This window comes from Opisthorchis viverrini (assembly GCF_000715545.1).
Source record: "Opisthorchis viverrini unplaced genomic scaffold opera_v5_7, whole genome shotgun sequence".
In the NCBI taxonomy this organism is placed as follows: domain Eukaryota; kingdom Metazoa; phylum Platyhelminthes; class Trematoda; order Opisthorchiida; family Opisthorchiidae; genus Opisthorchis; species Opisthorchis viverrini.
In genome coordinates, this window is record NW_008751663.1 from 1,472,179 (window position 1) to 1,496,732 (window position 24,554).

Here is a 24,554-nt window from a genome sequence, read left to right on the forward strand (position 1 = left end):
GGTGTGTGTAGGCACCTCAGTATGCTTGACGTAGGCCGCAGCATCCAGCTGCGGTGGAAATGATAGAAAATCGAGACAAGTTATGAAGAACGTCGATCTACGTGATAGCAGAGTACTTTCCGTACTTAATGTCCTTCGATAGAATTGCGTGGTTATGAACGTCCATTATCCCGACTAAACTGCTCTCATCTTGTCGTGCTTGAGTGCTGCAATGATCCTATGAAATCCACCGAATTGAAGAACGTTCCGCAACGTGCACATACCTTGTGTGGTTTCCTAGAATTGGCCTTTGTCTTTATTGTCTTCACTTATCTTCTTCATTGCTTCTATCTAGTCCTGACAATCATCGTATCGTCTTATCCCTCGTGTTCTCGATTACAAACGACTTAGTATGATTTCGAGATTTCATTTTGATTCTTATTATCTGTTTCTTCTTATTAAGACCCACATACCCCAGGATACTAATCAAGCGAATCCTTTACATTTATAGTTATAAACGTGGTTTTTGGATTTACGAGAAATGGCAGAGGCTTTTGAAGTAGCCGAACTCGCTGAAGAATTCGATGAACAAATTCAAACGGAACCAAAGGAGCCCTATATGAAATACAGGCTCCTGGAAGATGGAGTGACTGTTTTAACATCCACAGACAGTATCACATGTCTATCAGCACACGAGAAAGTGAGTTTTCCGCCACGTCTCATTTAAAACCCACCCATAAGAAAGTTTCAGATTGATACTTTGTGTTGCCAGTGCAATCCACCTACAATCCAGAACGTTTTTAAACTAGTTGGTAGTAATGCTCCTTTCGCTGGATGTTTCCTCCCGAGTGAACATGTGGCCTACTTCAGCTAGTGTTGCCCACCCGGGGGCGTGAGCAATATCCACGAAAGGCCCTTGATTCAAATATTCTGGATAAGTAAATACTATCACCTTCCTTCTACTCATATGAAAGTTGTGCATCGAAAAGGCACCACAACTGATTCACTCAGTTCGATTACTTATCATGATCCACTAATGAAATGGCAACTCTTGTAAGCAACCATTGTATCCAGTCAAACGATTAGACAATAGCCTCATTTGTTTAGGTAGAGAGGTTTGATGTCTGGTGTTTGACTTAATTGGGGACTACTCGGTCCCCAGTCAATCGTTGAATGAGTTCTTGCACTAAAAATTCACTCCTGAAGTAGCATTTTTATCGTGAGCAGGTTCAAACCTAGTTCCGGATTGTACTTTCGGAGACATCTTTTCCACAAAATACTCATTGTGTGTATAGGCGTACATGTGGGGACCTGGTTCCCTTGCTGGCGTAATTCCTTTAGAAAACAACTCGTTTTTGGGTCGAGACATGTAATAGTGGGGTATGTTGATATACTGGCACGTTCAAAGGATGGTACTTCTGGTAGACTTGAGTGTATGGCTAGTTTCAGTAACTTGAAATAAAGCGCGATGTTATTTGCAGTGAGGCGAATAACAAATCCGAAGTTTTCCGCATCTTTGATTTTCCTCACCTTTGTTTTCAATATTGGCTTTGTATTATGTCTATAAAAGACACGATATCTGTGGAATAAGTGGAAACACCTACATTATTGATTGTCTTAGAGACGTTTCTGGTGGAAAATTAGTTTCACGTTCGTATTCTGTGGAACTGGTGACGCCGTGCCTCAAAAAGATCAATTAATATATGCTTCGAATAAAAGCGAAGCCAGCATAGTTCTGAAAGCTCATTCTTCGGAGAATCACCTGCTATCCTCACATCACTATATTCTTCTAGAAGTCTAATTGCCTTTACTGCACCGCGGTATGGAAAGCCAAGTTTTCCGAGATCGTTTATAAGTGCGTTGATTAAAACATCATCCCAGGACTGTTCGGACAAAAAAGCATTCACAGTCAACTTCCACACATGTGGTCAGTTTTTTAGTGCAGGCCTTATCCGGTGGTTGCACTATGGAGATCAGGATGTCGAACTTGGGTTCATTCGTTGTGCGGACACAATGTCCTTTAACATTCAGTTTAACTCTCCCAGCTCCCTCATAACTATTGGGGAGGATAAACGTAGATTTGTCTTACTTTTACCTCGTCAAGCCTTTTCCATTTCGCTTTTTCCACAATCACTCCAGTTTATTGCAGTTGGCACCGAACTTGGTCGTGTACATATTATGGATCATCATGGCTTTCCGACGGAAAATGGTGTCTACAGTATGGTAAGTTGTCTCATGTGTGCCAGAAGCTCCGGACATTTCCCAGCATAGTGTTCTGCAAGGTGATGTAAATTACAGAACAGAATTGCCTCCACAGTAGTTACTGTCACACATAATGTCCACCTAATAAGGATTGCCAACGGAGCCGGATTCAGTTGGTCTATTCTGGGGATGGGTCTGTATTTGAGAGGAGCGAATAAATCCTTAGTTTTTAATGACGACGGAATAGCAGATAGCTCATCTGGTTGACTTTATAAAAAATCGTCCGCCTCTGTAAATAATCCATATTATCCTCCTTTCAGTTTATTCTGTTTTTAGAAGTAGTTCATGCACACTGGGCAACAAACATGGAACAAATACCGCTAGGGGCCTAAACGCTCCAATTGAAACAGGTACTAGTCAGATGTACCGGAGTTTTTTTTGGATCGGTCTGCTGTTTATTGTCATTCACTGTCTGGTGCGTTCGATTGGTCTTCCTCAGGCATATCATCATGTAAAGGACACTAACTACTAGCGTGCAATTTATATCCCGTGGTAAGCCGATTTTAGCAATAGGTCGATCACCTCATCCTCCGTAGCCCGTCACTAGGCGGGCTAGCTTTTACCTCGCAGTCATATTTGCCGAAGAAATACACATTCAGGGTTGCAGATCGGTCGAAGATAGCCCGAAGTGTCGACATCTTAATATTTAATCTACCCTGGGGTTACCATAGTGTTTGGGTGACTGAGCCAACATGATGACCTGTCTGTGAGTTGACTTATCATTTTAATCCAGAGTACAGTCAGACTTGATTCACTTGCAATCACATTTCATCGGATACACTGGACTCACATCGTATTTTGAGGTTTGAAGAGGCATCTGAGGCAGAGTGGAGCATTTCACTTTAACTAGCGCGGTGTTGAGCGCCTGTGATCTGCGAGGGTCCATTCAGAAAATATCATGCGGAAGGTCCTACAGTTCCATCCTTGTTTGACGATACCATAATCGCTAATGGCTTTGTATTAGTTGGGCCGTGTTCCAACGTCTTTTCAGCTGAGCTTGGCGATCGCCGTTTCACCTTTGGAGGATAAGAACGTCAGCTTCGTCATGATATGATCATGTGAGGATCTGAGACATTCAGCCGGATTTCGAACCATACAACAAGCCCTCTTCGAGTGATTGAACTCACAGTATTTTGAACTGTTCTTAGGGTTGACTAGATAAATTTGCTCGACCATCGTTGATTTCACGCTCCATGCTACATCTCTTGATCAACCCAGTTACACATGGTCTGTAGGGCCTATCCCTTGTAGGGAAAGTTCAGTTACTTCATTCAAGTCACGAGCATACTAATTCACCGCATTCTAACGTGAATCAGTTGCAGTGCGGTACATTGTCTGCCTTTCCTAATTTTTGAAAGGATTGTCTTAATACTAGAGCAAAATTTCCTAAAATGTCCTGGGATATTTTACGGCGCTTCGCCTACAAAGCCAATAGAAAAGTTCCGAGGACCGGGACTTTGGTTGAGGACGATTCATGTGTCGGAGAATACGCTGGGGTGCCATTGTATACAGAGCAGTATGTAAAATCGTATCCAGTTCAGAAGGCTCTTCTGAACCAATTAGTTTTGTCCAGTGGTTAGATTTGAGGAGTGATTTTCCACACTGTTCTGACCGATTAAGTTTTATTCGCTGACTTGGCTTAATGTGAGACTAATTCGCTACGCTCGTCCTCAAAAGTGCTTTAGTTTCCTTTGGTTCCATCGATGTTGTGGATCACCACAGCCTGTGATCGACAGTCGGAAGCGAGGTGGGCACGTATGTTAACCCAGTGTTGTTCCCAGTTACACGCACCATATAGGTCTACGGTTTCGATACCCGTTTTCAATGAGGCCGTATTTTGATTCAAAAGCTTCGACAACGCCAATCGAAGTATGGAAGGCTACGAGGGGCCTTTTCGTAGCACGTGTCCAATCCATGGGGCGAAATGGCCCAAGTGGTTAGAGCGCGAACTTACTGACCGGAAGGTTCGTGGTTCGAATCCGACCTCCGCCACTCGACTTCCCTGTCTAGGCTTGGGCAACCTGGCAGTATCCCAGCCCCCGTGCTTCCTTCGGGGGGCATGGCAGCTAGGCACCGGAAGGATGCTGCAACTGAACGCTGTCCAATCCATTGTAGGCGAAAACTCGGATGATTGAAAGCTTTTTGTAGTGTCATTGGAATGTTTCCGGACCTTTTATGGAAGCCTCCCCACCAAATATATCTAGGTTGCACTGTTGTCAACATGTCTCAACTCTCTTGTGGTTGTCGTGACGAGGTGGATCGAGAAGTTCCGATGTTTGGAACATGTTCACTCGTTTAATTTGTTTTGCGGTGTCCTTATCAAGTGTGAACCTATTGGACATTATGACTATTTGTCGATAGTCACGTCCCCTTTGGTCAGCCATCAGTTCTTACGGATGGTGTGAAAACTATCGACCCTGGGCTTGCAGTTCTAGAATGGCGAATTACATGACTACGTGAACATGGGATTACTGGGCACAATACTTTTCCAGCTGGTTGTCATTTGCAGAGGCTTAGAAAAAAGGTTACGCTGAGACATAATACATTACTCATAGGGTTGCTGAAAATTCTTCGACAGCCCGTGACCGGTTTCGCCCTTGGGGCTCGTCTGGTAGGTGTAGTCTCCGAGTTTCCTTCAACTTTATATTCTACTTGAACCCAAGAACATCGTAAACAAGTTAGTTGGGTTCCAGGTGAGTCTCTCGCAAAAACAAATTGGTTTGCAAATGGGTATATTTCGCTAAGTTACAATGAGCTTTATTGTAGCTAATTGGCCGATTTTGTCGCCTGAATTATGCATTTCATCCAGCATGAGAAGTCAATCGAGTCGTGTTGTACGACTCTCATTGTTTTGGGAACATGTCAACAATATGCAGCTCTCGAATCTCGAGTATAATTTGAGACGGAAGGTAATCAGATAACAGTTAAATTACGTAAAGGTCGAATATGAATGACAGACTCGTGGTGTGATTGAACTGTATTCGGACAGGACAGAGCAGCTTTTACAGCTCACGTCACGTAGTCCGGTGTGGAGAGGCCTGTTGATTGAAGACACCGCAACGACCGTTATCTGAATGATCGTTTGTACAAGTTCATGGCTGGGGGGCGGGGGCCGGTTCAGCTTCCCATTGGGTTTTTGTGACGGATTAAGTGTCTACACTTTTTCAGCGGGGTTTAAACAACTAAACTGTAGGGCCCGAATTCGGCCCTGTGGGTCCTTAGCTTACAACATCACTCGGGCACCAACTCATTTGGACTAGCGTTGATAGTAGGTGTATCACAATTGACCGTGTTTTCTTTCTGTCTCTCTTGTCAGCATACCAGTTCAGTCAATCATATCAGCATCGCATCTGGCGGTGATTTTATGACCAGTTGTGGAGATGACGGCAAGGTAAGCTGTACCCATGTGCGACGTGCCTGTAGCATCGTGCTAGTAACTAATATTTGGACAGATCTTCCCATCCCTTCCATGCATATAAACCTATCTTTGCTTCCCTACTCTGTTAGGTAATCGTTTACAATCTATCAGATACAAACGAAAATCAAATCTTTCGCTTGGATCATGAAATCAAGTCGGTTGCGATCTCTCCGGATTATGCTCAAGTACAAGCTTTGGTGTTTGGTCACTCAAAGGTTAGTGGTCTATTCTTTTTATTCTTCACAGCCGGACTCAGACGACATTGCACGGGAAGATTCTGCTCCTTGTACACTTCACTTTTTTTCCTCACAGCTAAATCTGATCTCTCGTGGCACATTTAAACGAAGCAAAACTGGAGAACTGGCCACTGCAGAGGGCCTCGTTCGCACCATCAAGTGGAGAGGGGATTTCATTGTATGGGCGGACGATATGGTAGGCACGCACACTATTGGTTGAATGTTTTCACTTTTTGTCATTTTTGAGAACCTCGTATTTTGAATCTTGTTTTATTGTTGTTGTTTGATTTGTGAATTGTCATTTCATGCACTTTTCATGCACGATCATACCGCATTCGCTTTTGCATGAATCCACGCGTGTTTTTGTGTTATGAGACCAGTTGGTTAATGATACTCTAGCACAAAATAATAGTATTTGAGGAGTGTCCTTTTTCCGTGAACTATTTTCGGACCAGATACGTTGTACGCTGCTGTCATTTTCCAGTCCCGTCCTACATGTGGAGACGCTTGTCTGATTAGTTTATCCTCGGTTGTAGATGAGTTCTGACAGCCTAACGGTTCCTTCGCCCCCTTGAAATTCTTCATCCACTCGTCACACATGTTATCTCTTCTTCACTCTAGCGCGTCTGCGTTTACGATGTTCGAGATCATCAACATATTGCCTATATTCAGTTTGGGGACCAAGCTGTGGCGTAAGTTTCGATTACGTAAACAATTCACGCTTTTATTGTTTCGGTCCTCGGTTGATCAGTATTCGTTAGCCCTACTGCATATAGTCATCACATTTTGTCTGCCTGTCCTGGTACAGCTTTCTATTCTCACTCAATTCTTCGGTAAACTTAGCATATTTGAGAGTATTCGTTAGCCCTACTGCATATAGTCACCACATTTTGTCTGCCTGTCTTGGTACAGCTTTCTGTTCTCACTCAATTCTTCGGTAAACTTAGAATATTTGATACTCACTTCGATGATAGACTTCATTTGAACTGGCTACGTACAGACATTTTTATGGTACTGCTTCAGTTGTGCACTGAATTTTATGCGGTGCCAGAATAATTACTGGCCCCACGGTGTCCCCCAACGGCATGCAAGCCACAGAGTCGCTCCATTCTTAACTTTTCGCAGCCGTATCAATGACGAACAACTTGCTCAGCAGCTGAGGGACTGATAGATCCGCAAGCTGAATTAATCCATCAGAGCAGTTTTTTTCCAACTATTCCACAGTCAGATGTCATTTCACACGGGAACAAGATCGCCACATGTTCACACAATGTGCTGACTGTTGTACGGCATTGTCAGCGCCACATTAACACTGGATATAAGACAGAACAAAAACACTGCCTGAACCTAGGGGAAATGATCTCGCCGGTCCAGAACACAATTCAACCCCGTGAGTTATCAGGCGTCAAGGGAAGCTTAGCAACCATGAAAAAATCGCTCAGCTGTAGAACTCTTTCGGTGCCTAGCTGCCGTACCATACGAAAGAGGCACGACGGCCGGGATACTACCAGGTCGCCCAAGCCTAGACAGGGGAAGTCGAGAGGCGAAGGTCGGGTTCGAACCACGGATGTTCCGGTCAGTAAATTCGCGCTCTAACCACTTGGTCCATCTCACCAACCATGAAGTCGAAAGGCAACGCAAATGGAAGAGGCAAAAGATGTCGGGAATGACCGGAAGTTATTTCGGTTGATTTATGTGATCACCGTATTTATGAGCAGTCCACAGTTTTCGTGCTCCTGGATTTCCAAGACGCATTCAACTCTGTTGACTAGTATGTTCTTACTAAGTCTACTCAGCAACAAATAACCCGGAAGCTTGTCAGTATGATAAGTTCTTGCTATTCCCAGACTTGGTGCATATGAGTAGATACGGTTAACTCTCGGAAACTTTACGTACAAAAAGCAGTTTCCGTCAAAAATGCCTATTCTATCCATTCCCACTGATTTTGTGATCGGCGAGTGTCGTAACTTGCTGAACGGTGGTGCAACTCTGTGCTGGTCTTTGGCTTCCTGCTCCTTCCACTATGGTATATCAAAAGGCTCGGTAGCTTCAGATAGCTCTTTATGGAGACGAAGGAAAATTATTACAACCTTGTTTATAGGGCAAAAACAGAATGTTCCAGAGGGTCGTGCTAGAATCTCCGTGAGGGGGCGAAAAGCGTCTAGCTAAAGATGCTCGACCCAGATTGGCTGGCATTCTGCCAATCGGGACATGCCTTCGTTTGGTCCGTAGTCTGCACGTGACGCATCCTTCCAAATGAAGTGATGTTCGGTTATTAGGGACGGTTGGCCTCCGGACAGTGAAATGCTGAGGTGAATGCTGAGAGGCCTTCAAAACTCTGGCGTTCAAGTAGCAGCTGACGAAAACCTTGTCGATCTCGAATATGTAGACAACATCGTTCTCATCTTTTAAAAGGAGCAAATGACACTGGTGTTTTTGTATGGACTAATCGAAGTCATCCCCTTCTTTGGCACGCGCTTTGCTCCCACAGGATGTAAGTTTATGCCTCTGGATATGAGATACTTATGGTCTCAAAACGACCTATCCCTAACTCCCATGGAACGTGTGTATTATTCCGCAGTACGATTCGTTTTGTTGGACTGTCCTGTGATGCGGATCCTGAGATGTCCTCAGGAATTCGATAACTGTTGTCTCAGAACCCTAGCTCATGTAGGCTGGTACCAGCGAATCCGCAGCAAAGAGCTCAATGAGAATGTTGGGTCCTGCAACACTGAATGAAGAATGGATCCAGCATCCAAAGCCGCGGAGGTTTGAGCGTGTATTGCACATTGGTCTGCCGAAAAGACTGCTGTTCACCGTGCCCTGTTCCGAGTGATGCAAGCAGAAAGGTGGTCAAATTTTGGCCTGGCAAATGGTTGTGGGAGATTTTAATTCTTAATTTCATGTGAGTGGTATAATCGTTGGAGCTGGAAACTCGGTGGTGTCTCTTGTTCAATAATGCGCTGGTATTCTTCCGCACAATGTAAAGCTTACTGGCTGCGTCGTGGTTCCTCGATATCTCCGTGATTAAGGCGCGAACCTACTGACTGAAAAGCCCTTGGTTTGAACCCAACCTCGCATTTTGACTGCTTCTGTCTAGAATTGGGCAAAATGGCAGTATCACAGCCCTCGTACTTCCTTGGGGTGGCATGGCAACTAGGCGCCGAAGGGCTGATACAGCTAAACATGTATATTCGATGAAATTTCTCTTGTTTCTGAATTACGCAGTTTGGGATGATTGTCAAAATCCGAAGACGGCCCACTTACCGATTTCGCCCTGCTTAGGGTTCATCAAGCAGGTCTAGTCCCTGGAAGCTGAGGCAATGTTTCCATGATGAGGTTACTGGATCTGAAGACACAATGGAGCCCGTTCTGGGGACTCTGCCCACCTGATGATTCCTGCACTTGGTGAAACTGCTAGTGAGCTGTTTGCGGATTCTGAGAAATTTTTCCATACTAATTAATTAAAAAAGAAGCAAAAATGCAAAAGAAGCTGCACTAAGTATCTTCGCAACCGGAACTTGAATCCGTTGGTGTGCTGCAAATTAGGCAGGTTACAACGAGTGATTCCACCGAGTGTCCAGCTCTAGCCATTTCATCATGCACTTGAATTTAAGAAAAATAAAAATAGCCTTTCGGATGTAACACTCTTGCGATCAAATTACTATTCAAATCGGGGATTGATTATCTCAGCTTCTGGAGACTACGCCTACTTAGACCAGATGAAACTGAGTGTGAAACTGGTTGCGAGAATTCTGGCGGCTCACTTTCCAGCATGCAATCCATGTAATCCACCTATCCATGCTTAGAGACCTTGCAACATACGGCCACTGATCGATATCAATGGGGTTATTGTCGTCATCTCCTGTCCAAGTTGTCTGATTGAGCATTTAGTGGCGCAGTCGCTTCGGAATGGCTGTAGTATGCTAGCACTGTCCCTACTCCATCCACTTTTTTCTTTTTTTTTCTCACCACAGGATTTTTAACTTAATTGTCGTTCTCCGGAATCGGAACATGTGTTGACCACTGCTTTTCTACTGTCGACGGTGATTTTCAGTTTAGTGTTTTCTGTTTCTTGATTTCTTCTTCAGCCTGTACAAACGAATGATACCGTGTCATCTTACTTGGTGCACGGATACTTGCTTCCTTGTCGGCCGGGGCCACTGTCTTCGTATCTGTCAGATTTTTGAGCGATACCAAGCAACGGAACGTCGTCAGTCTTCAAAGCAGTCTGTAGGTCGTACTTCTTCTGTACACATTCCTACTGGTTCGGATAGTCCAACTGGTTTAGCCAGTCGTTACGTTGAGCTCTCCTACCAGGTTGATTTGGCGGACTGCTTGGTTTGTGGTGTGTCAAGGCATCAAACTAATTTGCTGGCTTTGACAGTACCACGGTTTTCCACGACGGTCGAATCCAGTGAAATTCCGGTGGAGTTGCAAGTGATTGAGGTGGACGATGTCGATATGAATCAGTCTGGTCCGCACACCTACCGCATCAATCGGGAGCAACAGACATGGATGGTACAGCGAAGGTTGCATGGGTTTTCTAGCATATTTTTGGGTAAGAACTCAGATTTTACAGAAGAGTTTATCACGGATCATGCTCTCCAAAAAGGGACTGTGAAAATCGTGCTTCTCTGATATAAAATACTGTCTGTTGTCCATAGGAAAGTCGAAAAATCTGCACTTGATGCATATGTGCTTCACTGTGGAATTTTGTGGAAGTTTGTACTGACAGAACTGTGCACGTGGGATGGTATAGAAGTATTTTGTATATTTCTATGTATTTCTCGAAAACAGTCCAATTTGGGTTCAAGTAGATCATAAGGTTGACGGAAACTTGGGGACTGCGCCTACCTGATGAGCTCCGAGAAGGGCGAAACCGGTTGTGGGCTGTCGAAGAGTTTTCAGCAACCGTGTGAGTGGTTTCCTTCACGAAAATATTATCAACACTTTTAAAAACAATGGCCTCTATTATACCTGTCTATTTGTTCTATCATTGATGACCCAATGAGGTGTGGGGGAGCCCGTATAAGCTCGGTGTTCGAATTACTCTGAACCAGGACTTTGTCGATCTCGACTAACTTGTTTTGATTTGTGAAACAAATCACCTGTGTGCTACATGCCCACAAAATGCTTCAAGACATGCATCTTTTGTGCGTCACTTACAGTTGAAGGTGAGGAACTGGAGAAGCTTGATAATAACATGTGCTAGCAATTTTTTTGTAGGAGATTGGGGAATTCGCAGTTGAGATTTCATCCTGTAAGTGAACCCAGTCTGTGCTGGAATGTCAAAAAGTGCTGTGCAGCTGTTTCATCCTTGTAGAAAATCATCGACAGTGCGTAGCTCACAAAACTCCGGGGAGTTTCGAACCCGTGACCTTCTGGCTAGTTGTTTGGACAACTAACCGTTTGGTCATGACCAGCTGCTCACCAGTGTATGATTGGTCCACACTTGGAATGCAGGTTGGGTGTTTTTTTTTAATTTTAAGAGTTTTGTGTATCGGGCCACGGTGTCGGCTGTGTTTTATGACTGTGGGCGGTAGGTTTTGTGGTGGTATGGACCAGTACTAGTGAATTCCCAATCGCCTCATTTGGGAGCGGGTTTTCGGTGAGGCAGGTACTCTGCCTGTGAAACTAATTTGGCGTTGTAAGCCGTGGTGGGTCTGTTAGGTGTCACTTGTCCTGAATCGTTGTTCACTGAAAACAGCGAATCTCCATGCAACATTCGAAGGCAGGCGATCGCGCGGTAGAGAAGTCTGCTTTAGCAGAGGGATTTTGGTAGTTTACGAAGACTCTGGTTAATTTTTCTCGACTGTATTTGCACTTGGCTAGTAACAGTGCAAAATAAAATGGCAATTGATTATGAATGACATTCATCAAGTGAACTTGTTTTGATGAGTTCCTGGCGTCTTAGTTAGCACTTGCCGACGAGTGCTCGACGGCCTTTCCCTTCCTTTATGTTATGTCTTTCATTGCAAGCTGTATTTAGGTAAACGGACGTGGTTGTACCGGTTTCACACACTGGTGTGTTGAGGATGGAATGGCTATCTGCTAACACTATCCTGACACGTAGATCATCAGTAGCCATTTTACGTCATTACGATCACTTTGGTAGATTTGGTCAATATTTTCGGGGCACTTGTTTATTATAACAATCGTGTTTCTTTGGACGAAGAAATTCAGGCGTTCCTAAAAGACACAAGATAATAATAATAATGATAATAATAATCGTTCAGCTGAAGCGCTCTTTTGGCGCCTAGCTGCCATGCCACCCGAAGGAAGCACGAGGGCTGGGATACTGTCAGGTTGCCCAAGCCTAGACAGGGGAAGTCGAAAGGCAGTGGTCGGGTTCGAATCACCGACCTTCCGGTCGATGAATTCGTGCTCTAACCACTTGAACTATCTCGCCCCAAGACACAAGATGCGGAAGCTTCATTCAACTGTCTTGATGCACTAAAGACTTGATAAATCTTTCGTATCCTTTCGTACCTTCATCGTAATTCTACTCTTAGATGACACGGTAAAAACAGAAGATTGGGGAATTTGGCTGTACACACAGGTTTGCCATAAAACCTTATTTAGCTTAAATGTGGAGCTTTTGGTGAAGTAAGTTAGGTTTGCATAAAAATCAAGGCGTTATCGATAACGCTATGCCTACGACCTCGGTTAGACAACCAGTTGGATATTGTCGACCAGTCGTAGCCAAACTTGCCTGAGTTACCATTCTCCGTTTCTACCGTTAATTATTTTGCGGACATTTTCCGATCCCGAAAGGTACAGTCTTCCTTGTCCAAAAGCCTCCAAACCTACTGCAGACGAGCTGAACAATGGACTAGCCTATGCCTGGCCCAACCATTTTGCTTATAGAGGATGTTGGGTAGAGAGGGTTCCCTATCGTTTCCCGTCTACCATCTCTACTGTGATTCGTCAATGACAACCTGTGATTTATCTTAATAAAAACCGCACCACTTGCACAGGGTGAAATTTTAACCAAGCACTTTTTCAAAATGCAACCCTATTTTGTCTTGCGCATATCTTCAGTTGTCCGTCTGTATCTGCTCTGAGTTTCCCTTCCCATATGAACTTTCAGAAACTGTTCCTGGTGAAAATACGCATTATATCGTCACACCAAAAGAATTAATTTGTGGGGAAGAACTGACCACTGATGATAAAATTGACTGGCTGCTTTCTCGTGGTCATTTTCCAAGAGCGCTGGAGCTTGCACGCACACATCCACGACAACTTGCAAAGCATACAATGCAGGTGTGTGTCATGAATTGGTTGCTACCCTTTTCAATACCTGTCTGGTTCCCGTTTACTCTGCGTAAATTTTCTTCCTTTCTATTTCTCAGTCCGTCGGACTCTTGTATGTGAACTACTTGATTGAAACGGAACAGTTTGACTTGGCTGCCGCGATTTGTGCTCAGATCCTCTCCGATCGCTCATCGTGGGAGGAGCAAACATACGTGTTTATGCGGTTGGGGCATTTGGCCGTGAGTGTCCCTATTGTTTCACTGTGATTTCGGTGTTTTCCGAACGTTATTTGCACATGTCACTTTTTTCTTTCTCTTTTTTCCCAGTCACTTGTACCCTTCCTACCTACGGGTGAACACACGGAGTTCGGGCAGATCAAACTAAGTTCCGGACTCTACGAAACCGTGTTGACCGAGTTTATGGATCGTGATCCCGCTCATTTTCTTTCCCTTTTGTGCCGCTGGAAAGATTTAGATCTTCTAGACTCTTTTGACGGTTTGCTACGTACATTAGTCGATCGAATTGAACGACGTATATCCTTGTCTGGTGAGTATGTGATTTTGTATTGCGATTATGTGAAGTCCTGGTGGAACTAGTTGACATACTCTAATGCCTCAACTGAACCAAAGAAGGTGTTCGCCGCTGACCCGATCTCTGTTTAAATGCGGTAACACGCAGTGTCTCTCCCACGGGCTACAAAGGCTTGTTGCTGATTTGACAATTTGTGACCAGTAAAGCCGTTGACATTCGCTATGACTGGGTTGTATTAAACGGTCATCGAGTATGCAAGGCCATAAATGGCATCCGACCTGGTGAACCAATAGCAGCGTAAATCGATTCGATATCCAAGTTGCCGTGTTTAGCCAAGCTAGTTTGTTTGTCCTATGGTTTGTCCAGACCGTAGACACACGCTATAAGTCACACAAAACAAAAGCAAATCCCGCATCTTTTTGGTGTTCCAAGCTTATCTTTTAAGGACGGACCTTATACAGTCCACCATTCGGTAACCTTAGCTCTGAGCGCATTGTGACTTGCATGTTCAGTGTACGAATACCAAAGCTTTTGTTAACTTATGTTACCCATTGTGCCCAATTCCCATATTAAGGCTGGCAAATGACCAATTACATTTCAGTTTGTGGTGTGTGAGTATGTCACCTCGTGTCAGCGAGTGATGATAAGGCTCTTGATCAGCCGTTGTGTGGAATAAATTCAGAACACGAAAACCGTGGAATAAGGTGAATGATCCTCGGATATGCGAATACATCTAATAAGCTTAACTTAATAAGAATGTGTAGCTTGTCGCTCACGGAACAGTCCATTCTTTCTAAAACTGCCTTCTGTACTTCTGCATTACTAGTCTCGTGTTCCTACCAGACCCGGCCAACACCAATTGTCAAACGCCGACAGGCGTAGAGGCCACGTTTCCAATCCACAAGACTCAGGATAGCACTATCACACTGTATGGTCTGTCCTTGATAAAGAAAGTGTTGTTATGTCATCACCATAGGTTGGGATGTCGGTAAAAGGTACCTAAGCTCGATCCGAGAAGTGGTCTCGTCTCCAATTTGTTCACTATTTATACAACTGCCCAGACGAATAGGTTTAATTACCACGTCGATTGGCTGGTCTGCAAGCATGAGAGTTTTGGTTCGATTCCGCGCAACTTTGTAGCAGTGCTTAACACTTCGCATATATGAGGTGCTTACTAAACTGTGCGGCAGAATGGCTTGGGCTGTTTAAACAGACTTAAATCCTCATAGGATCTGAACCAAGTGGAGGAACATTGCGTGCTGAGTGTTTTGTGAGAGAATGTCCCGGGAGCAATTCCGATCTCCGGAGTTTCAGAGGTATGCAGAGAAATTTTCAGCAGATAGTCAATAAGGAAGTTGAACATGACTGTTATGTCTTATACCATTGGATGTGGTGAACTCGGGTGATAGCCTTAGAATGGATATCTGTGGTCGCCAGACACCGCCATGGTTCCTGATGACTCACAGAATCAAAATCAGCCTTCAGATCAAGAAAAGGGATGACCCTGAACTTTCGACAGAGGGGCGTTGTCCAAAATCTTGGTTTAAAGGTATAGTTGATATATCCTTAGTCATAACGAAACCCGGCTTGATTCTCGCGATTCCCTTTCGGTAATCTGTAAATTTGCACAAAATAATGCCAGAGAGCACCTTGGATGCAACGGCTACAAGAATTATACCACAGTGATTTTTGGTATAATGTCTGAGTTGATTAGCGTGCACAGTAGTTCGCAGTATGTGAAGGTTCTGAGGAACAGAATACCAAGAGATTCCATGGTCCACAGAATAGACTGAGAATTTCGTCTTACCACGGGAGATAGGAAATTGATAGGAGTGGTTTTGCTCAGAAATTGAATGGTTTACTGCTAAAGGGTTCATGACGATTAATGGGTTATCCCGAGGAGTGCCTACACCATTGATAACGTAGTTTTCGAAGTTCGTTTCGCCTCCATGAAAAGCATTAGCAGTGTCCATCAGGGTGGCTTATTTTTCAGCATTGACATGGATCGGAAGTCTACAGTGCCTAGCGAAACATTTTTCTACACAGGGAAGTTTTGCGATCTATACTGAAGCGAATATTTAGGTACGAGATAGGGAAAGCCAGCCTTCAAGTTTCAAGGTGTTTTTTTTAACGATTTTGCCCACTTTTCAAACGCGACAGTTGACCACCAGCCTGACTTCCTGTTAGAAATATTTTGTCAGATTCATACTACTGACTAATTTCGAGTGGTACATTGAGAAATGTCTCAACTCCATACTGCTCAATCATTGGAGAAATCTAGCTGCCCTTGGAAAGCTAGCTTCACCAAGTGATTGGTAGCGTGATTTTCTACACAAAATATTGCTGCCTTATCTCCGCATGATTTCAGATCATCGAATCGCAGCCGAACCAGAAAGTGAGATTTCTGCTGTTCCAACTCCTTCACATTCACTTTGTTATGGTTCTCACTTAACCTTCAGGTGAAGCTAACTTTCTCAGTTGTCCGACATGTTTGTTTGCACCAACGCGATTACGCATTTCTCCTACTTGTTCTTCTCTTAAAATAACGAATTTATCGGGGTTTTTCACCAGGTATTAGCGAGTCCAACGTTCTTGAGCCGACTCTGAAGAACCTCTGGCAGGCATTGGCCGTGTTGTATGACAAAGTCGGTCTGTCCGAGAAGGCGATAGACATTCTTGTACAGCTACACGATCCGAGAGTATTTGAGATGTTCGAAGGAAAACCGTCCGGATCGCTGGATCGGCGTCTCGTGGAAGTACTCAAAGAGCGCACAGAGTGCTTCATGGAGCTGGACACTACCCGCACCCTGGCTATTTTGCTGGACAATATCGCCGCGGTCCCGGTAGGTTTTCCTTACCAACGGCATAGTTAATCCGGTGGCTATGTATTGGGTTATGTTTACTTATTGGTCCCTGTGAAAATTGGTGGTCCCACTGCTAGCTATGGAATAGGGGTGGACGTTATCATTTAATTATGCTCTTTTACGGCTAAATTCCTTGAAGTAATAACCTTATTCGTGATGGCCAACTACTTGGTTGTTGGTCTGTTCTACGAGTCTGGCACTCAGCTTGCTAATCTTTTGCCACCAGTTATGGGGACATAATCACTACGTGGGTGGATAGGTACTTCCTGCTTAACTTGTTGTATTCATATTAATCCGAAAAGCGCCTGATTTCCGTTGATGCGGTAGGCTGCTGCAAGTGACTTTCTCGTTGTTTTGTCAGTTCATGTGAGAGTTATGCTGCTTTATGGTCTGTATTTACGATATTCATTTGCATAGATTCCTCCCTCCCTGTGCTGATTGGTCAGCTTATGATCCGTTTTGTGTTTTGGTCCGCTTCCTTGAATTTGATTAGTTATTCTGGCATGGTCCGTTTTCGATTTTCTTTCTATAACTGCGGTACTCTTGTTGAAGCGCACACATCCTCGGGGCCCGTCAAACCGCGCTTTTCTGAAGGCTCCGAGCCGTGGTTTCGTAGAATTTTTCCGCATGGCTTAGTAAGGCACTGAGTGATTTGAGGGGAAGTGTATTTGCCGTTTGTTCTACCGATTCGTCTGAAATAAAACTTGATACAATCACCATGTGGAACATGTGACATAGAAACAGTGCAGGATCTTCGCCGTCAGTCGCGTCATTGAATGAATTTAACTGCATTTGACTGTTGGTAAATGTGAAAGAACGTGAAGAGGTATAAGAGAACCAGCACAGAACGCATGTAGAACCCATGTTTTCTCCCGGTTGGTTATGATTTATAAAATGGTCTGATTTGCGCGTTCCACTTTCCCATCGTTAGACACAACCTAAGTAAAGGGTATCCCGAAACATGTTTAAGCCCGTCTCGGCTTCCGGGTTAATTTCCTTTTGAATTAGGGTGATACGCCTCACAACGACAGCTTCCAGCAAGGGTGTAATTACTTTGCTCCATAGCCAGGGAGACAACTACACACTTCAACCCAGTTTTCTCTGATGCTGATTAGAGCGGTGCTTCAGGCCTCAACACCGATGCTTCACCGCCGTACAACCATGATTTATTTGAAAGCCTTATTGTAAAGAAAAGAGTAAAGGTGGATGAGGGAGGGACTTAGTGCTAGCTTAACACAATCATTCCGAGGTGCCCACACCTCCAGGCATTCACCCAGGCAATCTGGACAGAAACTGACAACAAGAACGCCACTGACATCGGTTGGCAGCCATATCTTGTAGTGTCTCCAACCAGGCACAGTGAAGATCACGCGGTCCCCATCCTGGAAGGCGAGTAGCACCGACAGCACCGAAGCGTTTCGTGATCTCCTTCATACTCCTCTGCCTCCTCCTCAGGGGTTGGCCACCCTTCTGTTTACGCCACTTGGGTCCGAATGTATGTTCAGGTTTTCGACTGTTGACCAGGTGAAGTGCGGGGCCTTATCAAACAAGCTGATGTTAACTATGATTTGTTCCACGTCAGAGCACTTGTTGGCCGCATGCCTCCAACAGCTGCATTGTGGAGTTCTCCTGAGGTTGTGCCGTTATGTTGAGCAACTTGCATGGGTATCAATAAGTGGCGCCCGAATTAACGGTTTTTGAACAGATGTCCGCTATTGTCACCCTGCCTGAATAGTGGAAGCTCTTGGAATCATGCCGTCATTGGGAGATTAATGGTAAACTTAACCTGATAACAACCGAATAGCTCATTTGCAATAATCTTTGACTGAACACGTTACACAAGACCTTTTAGTTATATGTCTCAATAAAAATAAAAATAAAAAAACGTGAAACACAATAATCTTTGACTGAACACGTTACACAAGACCTTTTAGTTATATGTCTCAATAAAAATAAAAATAAAAAATACGTGAAACATTGGGCGGGCTTTGTACAGCACATTCACCAAAGGCGCAGTTGGTTGCTATCCTGTTGAGTCCTTTGTTGCCACTAACCTCGAATTACTCCACTGGTTATGGCGCGAATGTACTGTCCAGAAGGTCCGTGCTTCGAACCAATCGTGGCCTTTCGATTGCCTCTGTCTAGGTTTGGGCAATCTGACGGTATTTCAACTCTCTTCGTCCTTCGATTTGTATGGCAACTAGGCACCGAAACAGTGAGGAGCTATGCCTACCTGATAAGCCTAGGGAAAAGTGAAGAGTTCTCATCCACCTTGTAGATAGTGTTGCGTCAACCCACATTCGAATTTTCGATAGCAGACGTGCGAACTGTAATTTCCAGATTCAGCCACTAGGCTGTTCACCCTTCTTGAAGGAGCACATTTCATCACTCGCAGTGAAAATTGATTTTGAACTGAACCCTGCTGTCCCTCTTGGAAGTACAGTCAGTGTTCGGCAGCACCGTGCTTGGAAGCGGTTCACGCATCAACAGTGCTTCTCCCTTATAGGAAACCTATGAACGCTGTTTGGAAAGAAACCCTTTTTGGGAACCATTCTAACAAGCAATAATTGGACAACAAACGCATCCAAACTCCTCACATTTATGGAAAGTGGTCCATTACAAATGCAACAAGTTTGTTGACTTGCGCCTTGGCAGTCGGCGAAACAAGAGATGACCACCCACGTATGTGCGTGTCTAGGGTTCTTGTCACAATACCGGATTGGCTTTTCCGCGTAGATTGGCCTCACAGACTGGACGAAGTTCCGATTGATTCTTCTCATCTTTTAAGTGCTTAACTACGAAACTCGATCCACGAGTACCTCTTCACAAGCGCTGTTGCACTTCTATACTCCAGCATCCTTACAAAACCCCTATAGTCTCGTATTTGGGTGCACTCAAGACCTCGTCCCTGTCTTTCAGGTTGGAGCTTCTAAAGGTTTCACGGGCACGAGCTATTTTTGGCTTAAATCTACCTGTGTGTTTTCCTCAACCAGTGATGTCCTCCTTTATATCCTTGCGGGGATTTGTTCTTCAGCAAATCGTTTAAAACGCCTATCCGATAATTGATAATAAAGAAAAGCTTGTTATCGTCGTGTCTTATACAAACGGCGGAACTGTGTTGGAAGCTTTTTCTTGGGCCTTTATGCATAATGCATTGTCAAGTTCTGACAGGAATCTACTATTTTCTGTTCTACTGGGCTCAATTTCCGCTTTCTGGCGACACATTTTACCGGGTTAAGTCGCAAGATGCTTGTTCCAATAGTGTTTGATATAGACCCGACCACACAAATCGTAAGGTTGGGCGGAAGCTGCTCCAAAAACAAGGCATTTTGAAAATTCCCTTACCGACTAAAACGAAACATCTGGTTGGAAAGATACCGTCCTTCATTCTATTTTGGACAGGTCTAGGGTCTCTGTCTCTCTAGCCATTCCGAAATCGCCATTACTTCATCTTAATAAGAGATAGCAGCATCAGTGGTGGCACTGATGCTTCACTGCCGTACAACCATAAATTTTATCTTATTGTAAAAAAAAGAGAGGGCGAGGAATGCTGGCCTACGCAAATCGTTCTGAGGTGCCTACACCTCCAAGCACTCAGTCAGACAATCTAGAAAAACTGACAGAACGAAGCAAAGAAACTGCCACTGCTTGATCCCAGATCGTTCAAATTCATAAACGAAAGTGTGGGATTTTATCTACACATTTCACGAATAACAGTGGCAATATGAGTACTCCTTCAAAATGGCTGTGAGTCTAGTTTATCCTCTGAACTACTGATGGTTTTCGGGTGTGTTGAAGGTCGCAAGTTTGATTCCTCTTATACATAGCGGCATTGAAGCACTGCGAAATTCATAATCGTCGATTTGTTCGCCTAGTTAATCGGTTTTACGGGAGATATTTCAGCATTCATAAAGGTAACGTGGGTGCGTTGTTAGAGAGTCTTACATCAGTGGTTGTTCCAAAACTATCGCAGTTAAATCGCTTTGCTCTGAGAACAAACCGATGACCAGATACGCTGCCTTAGCTTCCAACATTCTGTTGTGTGGTGGTACAAAATAGACTTGTTTCACGCCTGTTGAAAAATTCAGATTCTTCAGTGAAAGACTGGGATAGAACCGGATGATCTTTGGTGGTGTTTCTTGCAAGGGGTGGAAATTATGTCTTCTTCATAGTTGCCACCTGCTTCTGAGTCGATGGATTCCACGTTCACTCAGGTATGGAGGTCCGCGAGACGAGTACTGTTTCTCACTCTAGTAGAATATGTGCAGTGTGATACAATGTATAATGGAGTGTTATGGTACTATATTTTGGTTGTGTTATGTAGTAGCATAGTGCAGTAGCACTACAGTAGTCTGGTATAGAATAATACGGTATAGCATAGAATAGAATTGTGTAGTATAATTTAGCATCACATATTATATATAGTACACATTAGCATACTGTAGTTTACACTAGTTTGGCGTAGTAAAGTACACTGGAGTGAGGGGAGTACAGAGGAAGTACATGTACTTAGCATTTTTTAAATTGGGTGCAGTATGATTTATATAACAGTGCACAATACTGTGTATATTCTCATTCGTAATTGGTTTATTCAGCTGGGATGCAGAGGTACACCGGTGACAAATTCGGACTTTGTTCTAAACGTTTGAGGAATTCTGCCAGTTATCTTCCCTCTGGTGAACCAGATGTTAACTTTACTAGACTTACCGTCGTCTCACTCAGTCACTAGCTCATATTTTCTTTAAACCCATCTCATAAAACGTTTTTCCGTAAGACATTGGCCCGAAGACTATTCATTATTCTTCCAAACTGATGAACACAATCTTGCTACTATCCTACGAACCAGGTGACAATCTTACTACGACGGATCTGTTGACTTGACACTTATCTTGTGAACACTCTCAAATAGAACGTTCGGGTGCTTGCGGAATCCATAGCCAAGATGGCCCAAGTGGTTAGAGCGCGAATTTACTGACCGGAAGGTCCGTGGTTTGAACCCGGGCTCTGTCTCTCGGCTTCCCCTATCTAGGCTTGGGCAACCTGGCAGTATCCCAGCCCTCGTGCTTCCTTCGTGTGGCATGGCAGCTAGGCACCGAAAGGGTGCTACAGCTGAACGATGTTGTTCCTTGCCAACCATGCTCATCGTTCTCTACGTTTCTCACCCTTATACCCCCTTGAATTAACTCGCTCGTTTATCCCATTATTTTAGGTGGATCATGTCGTTAACCAACTGGAGGGAAACCCGGAGCTATTGTATCACGTACGTGGGCAAGTAATTTGTTGTCTGTAAAGGGGATGTGAGTGAAACTCAGCTGCTCTTTGAATGAACGTCAAAACATCCGCAGTACCATTCACTCTCGCGTTTGTCTCCCTCTTCGTTCACAGTATCTGGACTGTGTCTATAACCGCTACCCGAAGCATGTGAATCCCCACATCATCAGTCTCATCCAACTGTACACCATGTTCAACCGCGACAAATTGCTTCCTCTTCTACGTTCGACAGACTCTTATCCGTTAAGCGAAGCCCTGGCAATTTGTGAGAAAGCCAAACTAGTTCAAGAGACGGTGTATCTTCTAACTCGCGTTGGTCGACGTCACGATGCTTTGCGTTTGATCATGACACAGGTGGGTTTTCGATGTTCTTTGTCCATTTCGTGGATGGATATGGCTTTCAAGAAGTGCTGGTCAAAGAATATTCCGACTGGATTGCCGACATACCGTTTATTATCGTTTTCAATAGAATGCAGGCCAGAGAATTTGTAGATCACAGTACCCGACTGAAATAGTTGACTTCTTACTGGACTGCCTGAAACTCGTAGAGTGTAGTTTCTGTACCATACCACCGAATCAAAGCATGTTACCGAGTTCTAGGTGTAGCATATTTTTTAGAAGTCCCGCTCTTGATTCACAGTGCTAGAATTTCACACACCCGAGTCTTTTTCTTGAGCGTGCTCTACCTCTAGTTTGGAACAACTAAGCGCGCAGAAGGTTACTGTTTGCCAAAATCCACGGAGCTTTTCACATTCACTTGTCCATCGATCAATTCCAGCTGCGTGTTTTGGCACTCATTGTAAGAGCCACTTTATTTTTAAAATGCTTGGCATTCAACAGATGATACACAGTTTATGCTGTTGTTTAGGGGGCATCGAAACTAAAAGAGCATTGTGTGGTTTGGTGGTTCGAGCTCTTGGATGGGGTTGTCGGCCTTTCCTTGAACTGATACCTCGTCACGCCATTTATATTGAAGAACGAGTCGATGAGGTGAACTTGTTGGCCGGGTTGCGCATACCTCCGTAATCTCATGCTTGTTGGATAAAAAGCTTTCCTCAGCTCCTCTTTGTTGCGTGACAACTCGGAGAGCAGTGAAAAAGTGTTGAGCAGACAAATATCTTTAATTTCGACCACCTCAATCACCACTGTTTCCTTCATGTGTCCGCTGACGCCCTCACAAGTGGTGGCATCCGTCTGACAGATTAAACTGTCATTTCCCGTATACCAACACGGAGTGACTCCAGGTGGATTAGGCTGCCAACTTATATCACTTCTTTAGAAGACGTTGTGCAGTTACCTAAACGAAGTTCTTGATATTTGGTCTGATTTTAGGGCCGTCAAACGACTCAACTTGAGCGATTTTGTGTACATTTGTTCGTGTGGTCTTCAAAGATGCAACAAAATATTCACTGGTAAATTGCACCGCGTCCGGGGTGCTGTGGAGGTACTGTTATGTGCTTTCCACGGTCTGGGATACGATTTCTAAACATGCATAGGAAATTGGAATACGCATGTGGTCAGCCGTCAAAGGTTCGTCTCTATCCTTGTGGGGTTCGTACATGTATTTGTTGCAGGAGATGAGGATTTGGAAGGCCTTGAAGTGGAACCCAGGTGCATAACACAAGTAGAAAGACAGACGCTTGGGGTGACAGATGAGTCCGTGATCTGCTCACCCTACGGGTGGTTTATGATCTGAACTATCACATATTTTATCCCACGTCACATATTGTGTCGTTTGCATTTTGTATTTGAATCCTCTGTCTTCTCTGCTATACCTGTCACTTATCTTATTGGTGTCTACCTCTGGCTGTCACCCAACAGGAGGAAATGGTCCAATTTGAGTACTGTAGAATACTTCGACGTATTCAGGAGAGCCCACTTGAGTGACGCGCAAAATCACAAGCCAGAAATTGTGGATTCTTGAGATTTATCAAAAGATGCGGTACTACATGTATAAAATACGTAATAAAAGGGGTACAAACCTCAAATTATGGGGGTTTCCATCTAAACTGTTGCACGAAGTGGTGCAAGTCCATAGAAAGCCCGGAGAAGATAGCAAATCGTTCGTAGTTTGCGACACACACCTGGGTACAACACGTGGTAACTCAAATAGGTCAAAAAGCCCGCGTAAAGAATGGCTGATCAAACTGGTTCGACAAACAAAGGGTTAAAGTTCGTGAGGAGTTAAAAAATGTAAATAGAGTCCATGGGATAGACGTAGCAGACAGCAGCAGATAAGAGAAGAGTTTGACTGGGGGGAAGAAAGTACAGTCCAAGTGTGGTTCTTGTTGTAAAATGCCATCGCATATGTGTAACATTAAGGGATCAACTCCGTCGCTCATCTGGCGGGTCACCCATCTGACCACAGGTCCACCACCTTATACTAGACGTACATATTCCTTGACCTAAAGCACTGTTGCCTTTTTGTTGTTGTCAGGCCTGCATGCTGTGTTGAACAAGAAGCTATGCTGACTGGAATATCTATTCCTGCTCCTCAATCATTGTCAGAAAGACCAGAGACGCTCAGACAGATGAGGGACAGCAGATTCTCATAATATGAACAATGAGGTTATTGGGCTGTTTGGTAGTAAATTCGTGCTATTCGCTGAGAAAGAAGCTGGAAAATTGTAGGGTACCGCCTCCAGACGGTCGTTATTTCTCTATTCAAGGAGACTGATGCTGTTTGCTGCCGAAGAAATGCCTTCCCTATAATCCCTACAGTCCGATCAAGTCACG

The 24,554-nt window shown here is 44.2% G+C and overlaps 1 protein-coding gene across 1 annotated transcript in view; it reads left to right on the top strand.

Moving 5' to 3' along the window:
- Positions 1-505: 505 nt before the first annotated feature.
- Positions 506-24,554, top strand: part of T265_12615 (hypothetical protein) — a gene marked incomplete at both ends in the record, with an annotated part of 27,793 nt that continues 3,744 nt past the window's right edge. Inside the window, 13 exons of the mRNA XM_009164624.1 lie at positions 506-679; positions 2,119-2,202; positions 5,558-5,632; positions 5,749-5,874; positions 5,906-6,091; positions 6,517-6,587; positions 9,987-10,456; positions 12,989-13,161; positions 13,251-13,391; positions 13,479-13,698; positions 16,255-16,526; positions 21,757-21,819; positions 21,933-22,172. Of these exons, the coding sequence (XP_009162888.1) occupies positions 521-679; positions 2,119-2,202; positions 5,558-5,632; positions 5,749-5,874; positions 5,906-6,091; positions 6,517-6,587; positions 9,987-10,456; positions 12,989-13,161; positions 13,251-13,391; positions 13,479-13,698; positions 16,255-16,526; positions 21,757-21,819; positions 21,933-22,172 (2,280 nt within the window). The remainder of the gene's footprint in view (positions 680-2,118; positions 2,203-5,557; positions 5,633-5,748; positions 5,875-5,905; positions 6,092-6,516; positions 6,588-9,986; positions 10,457-12,988; positions 13,162-13,250; positions 13,392-13,478; positions 13,699-16,254; positions 16,527-21,756; positions 21,820-21,932; positions 22,173-24,554) is intronic.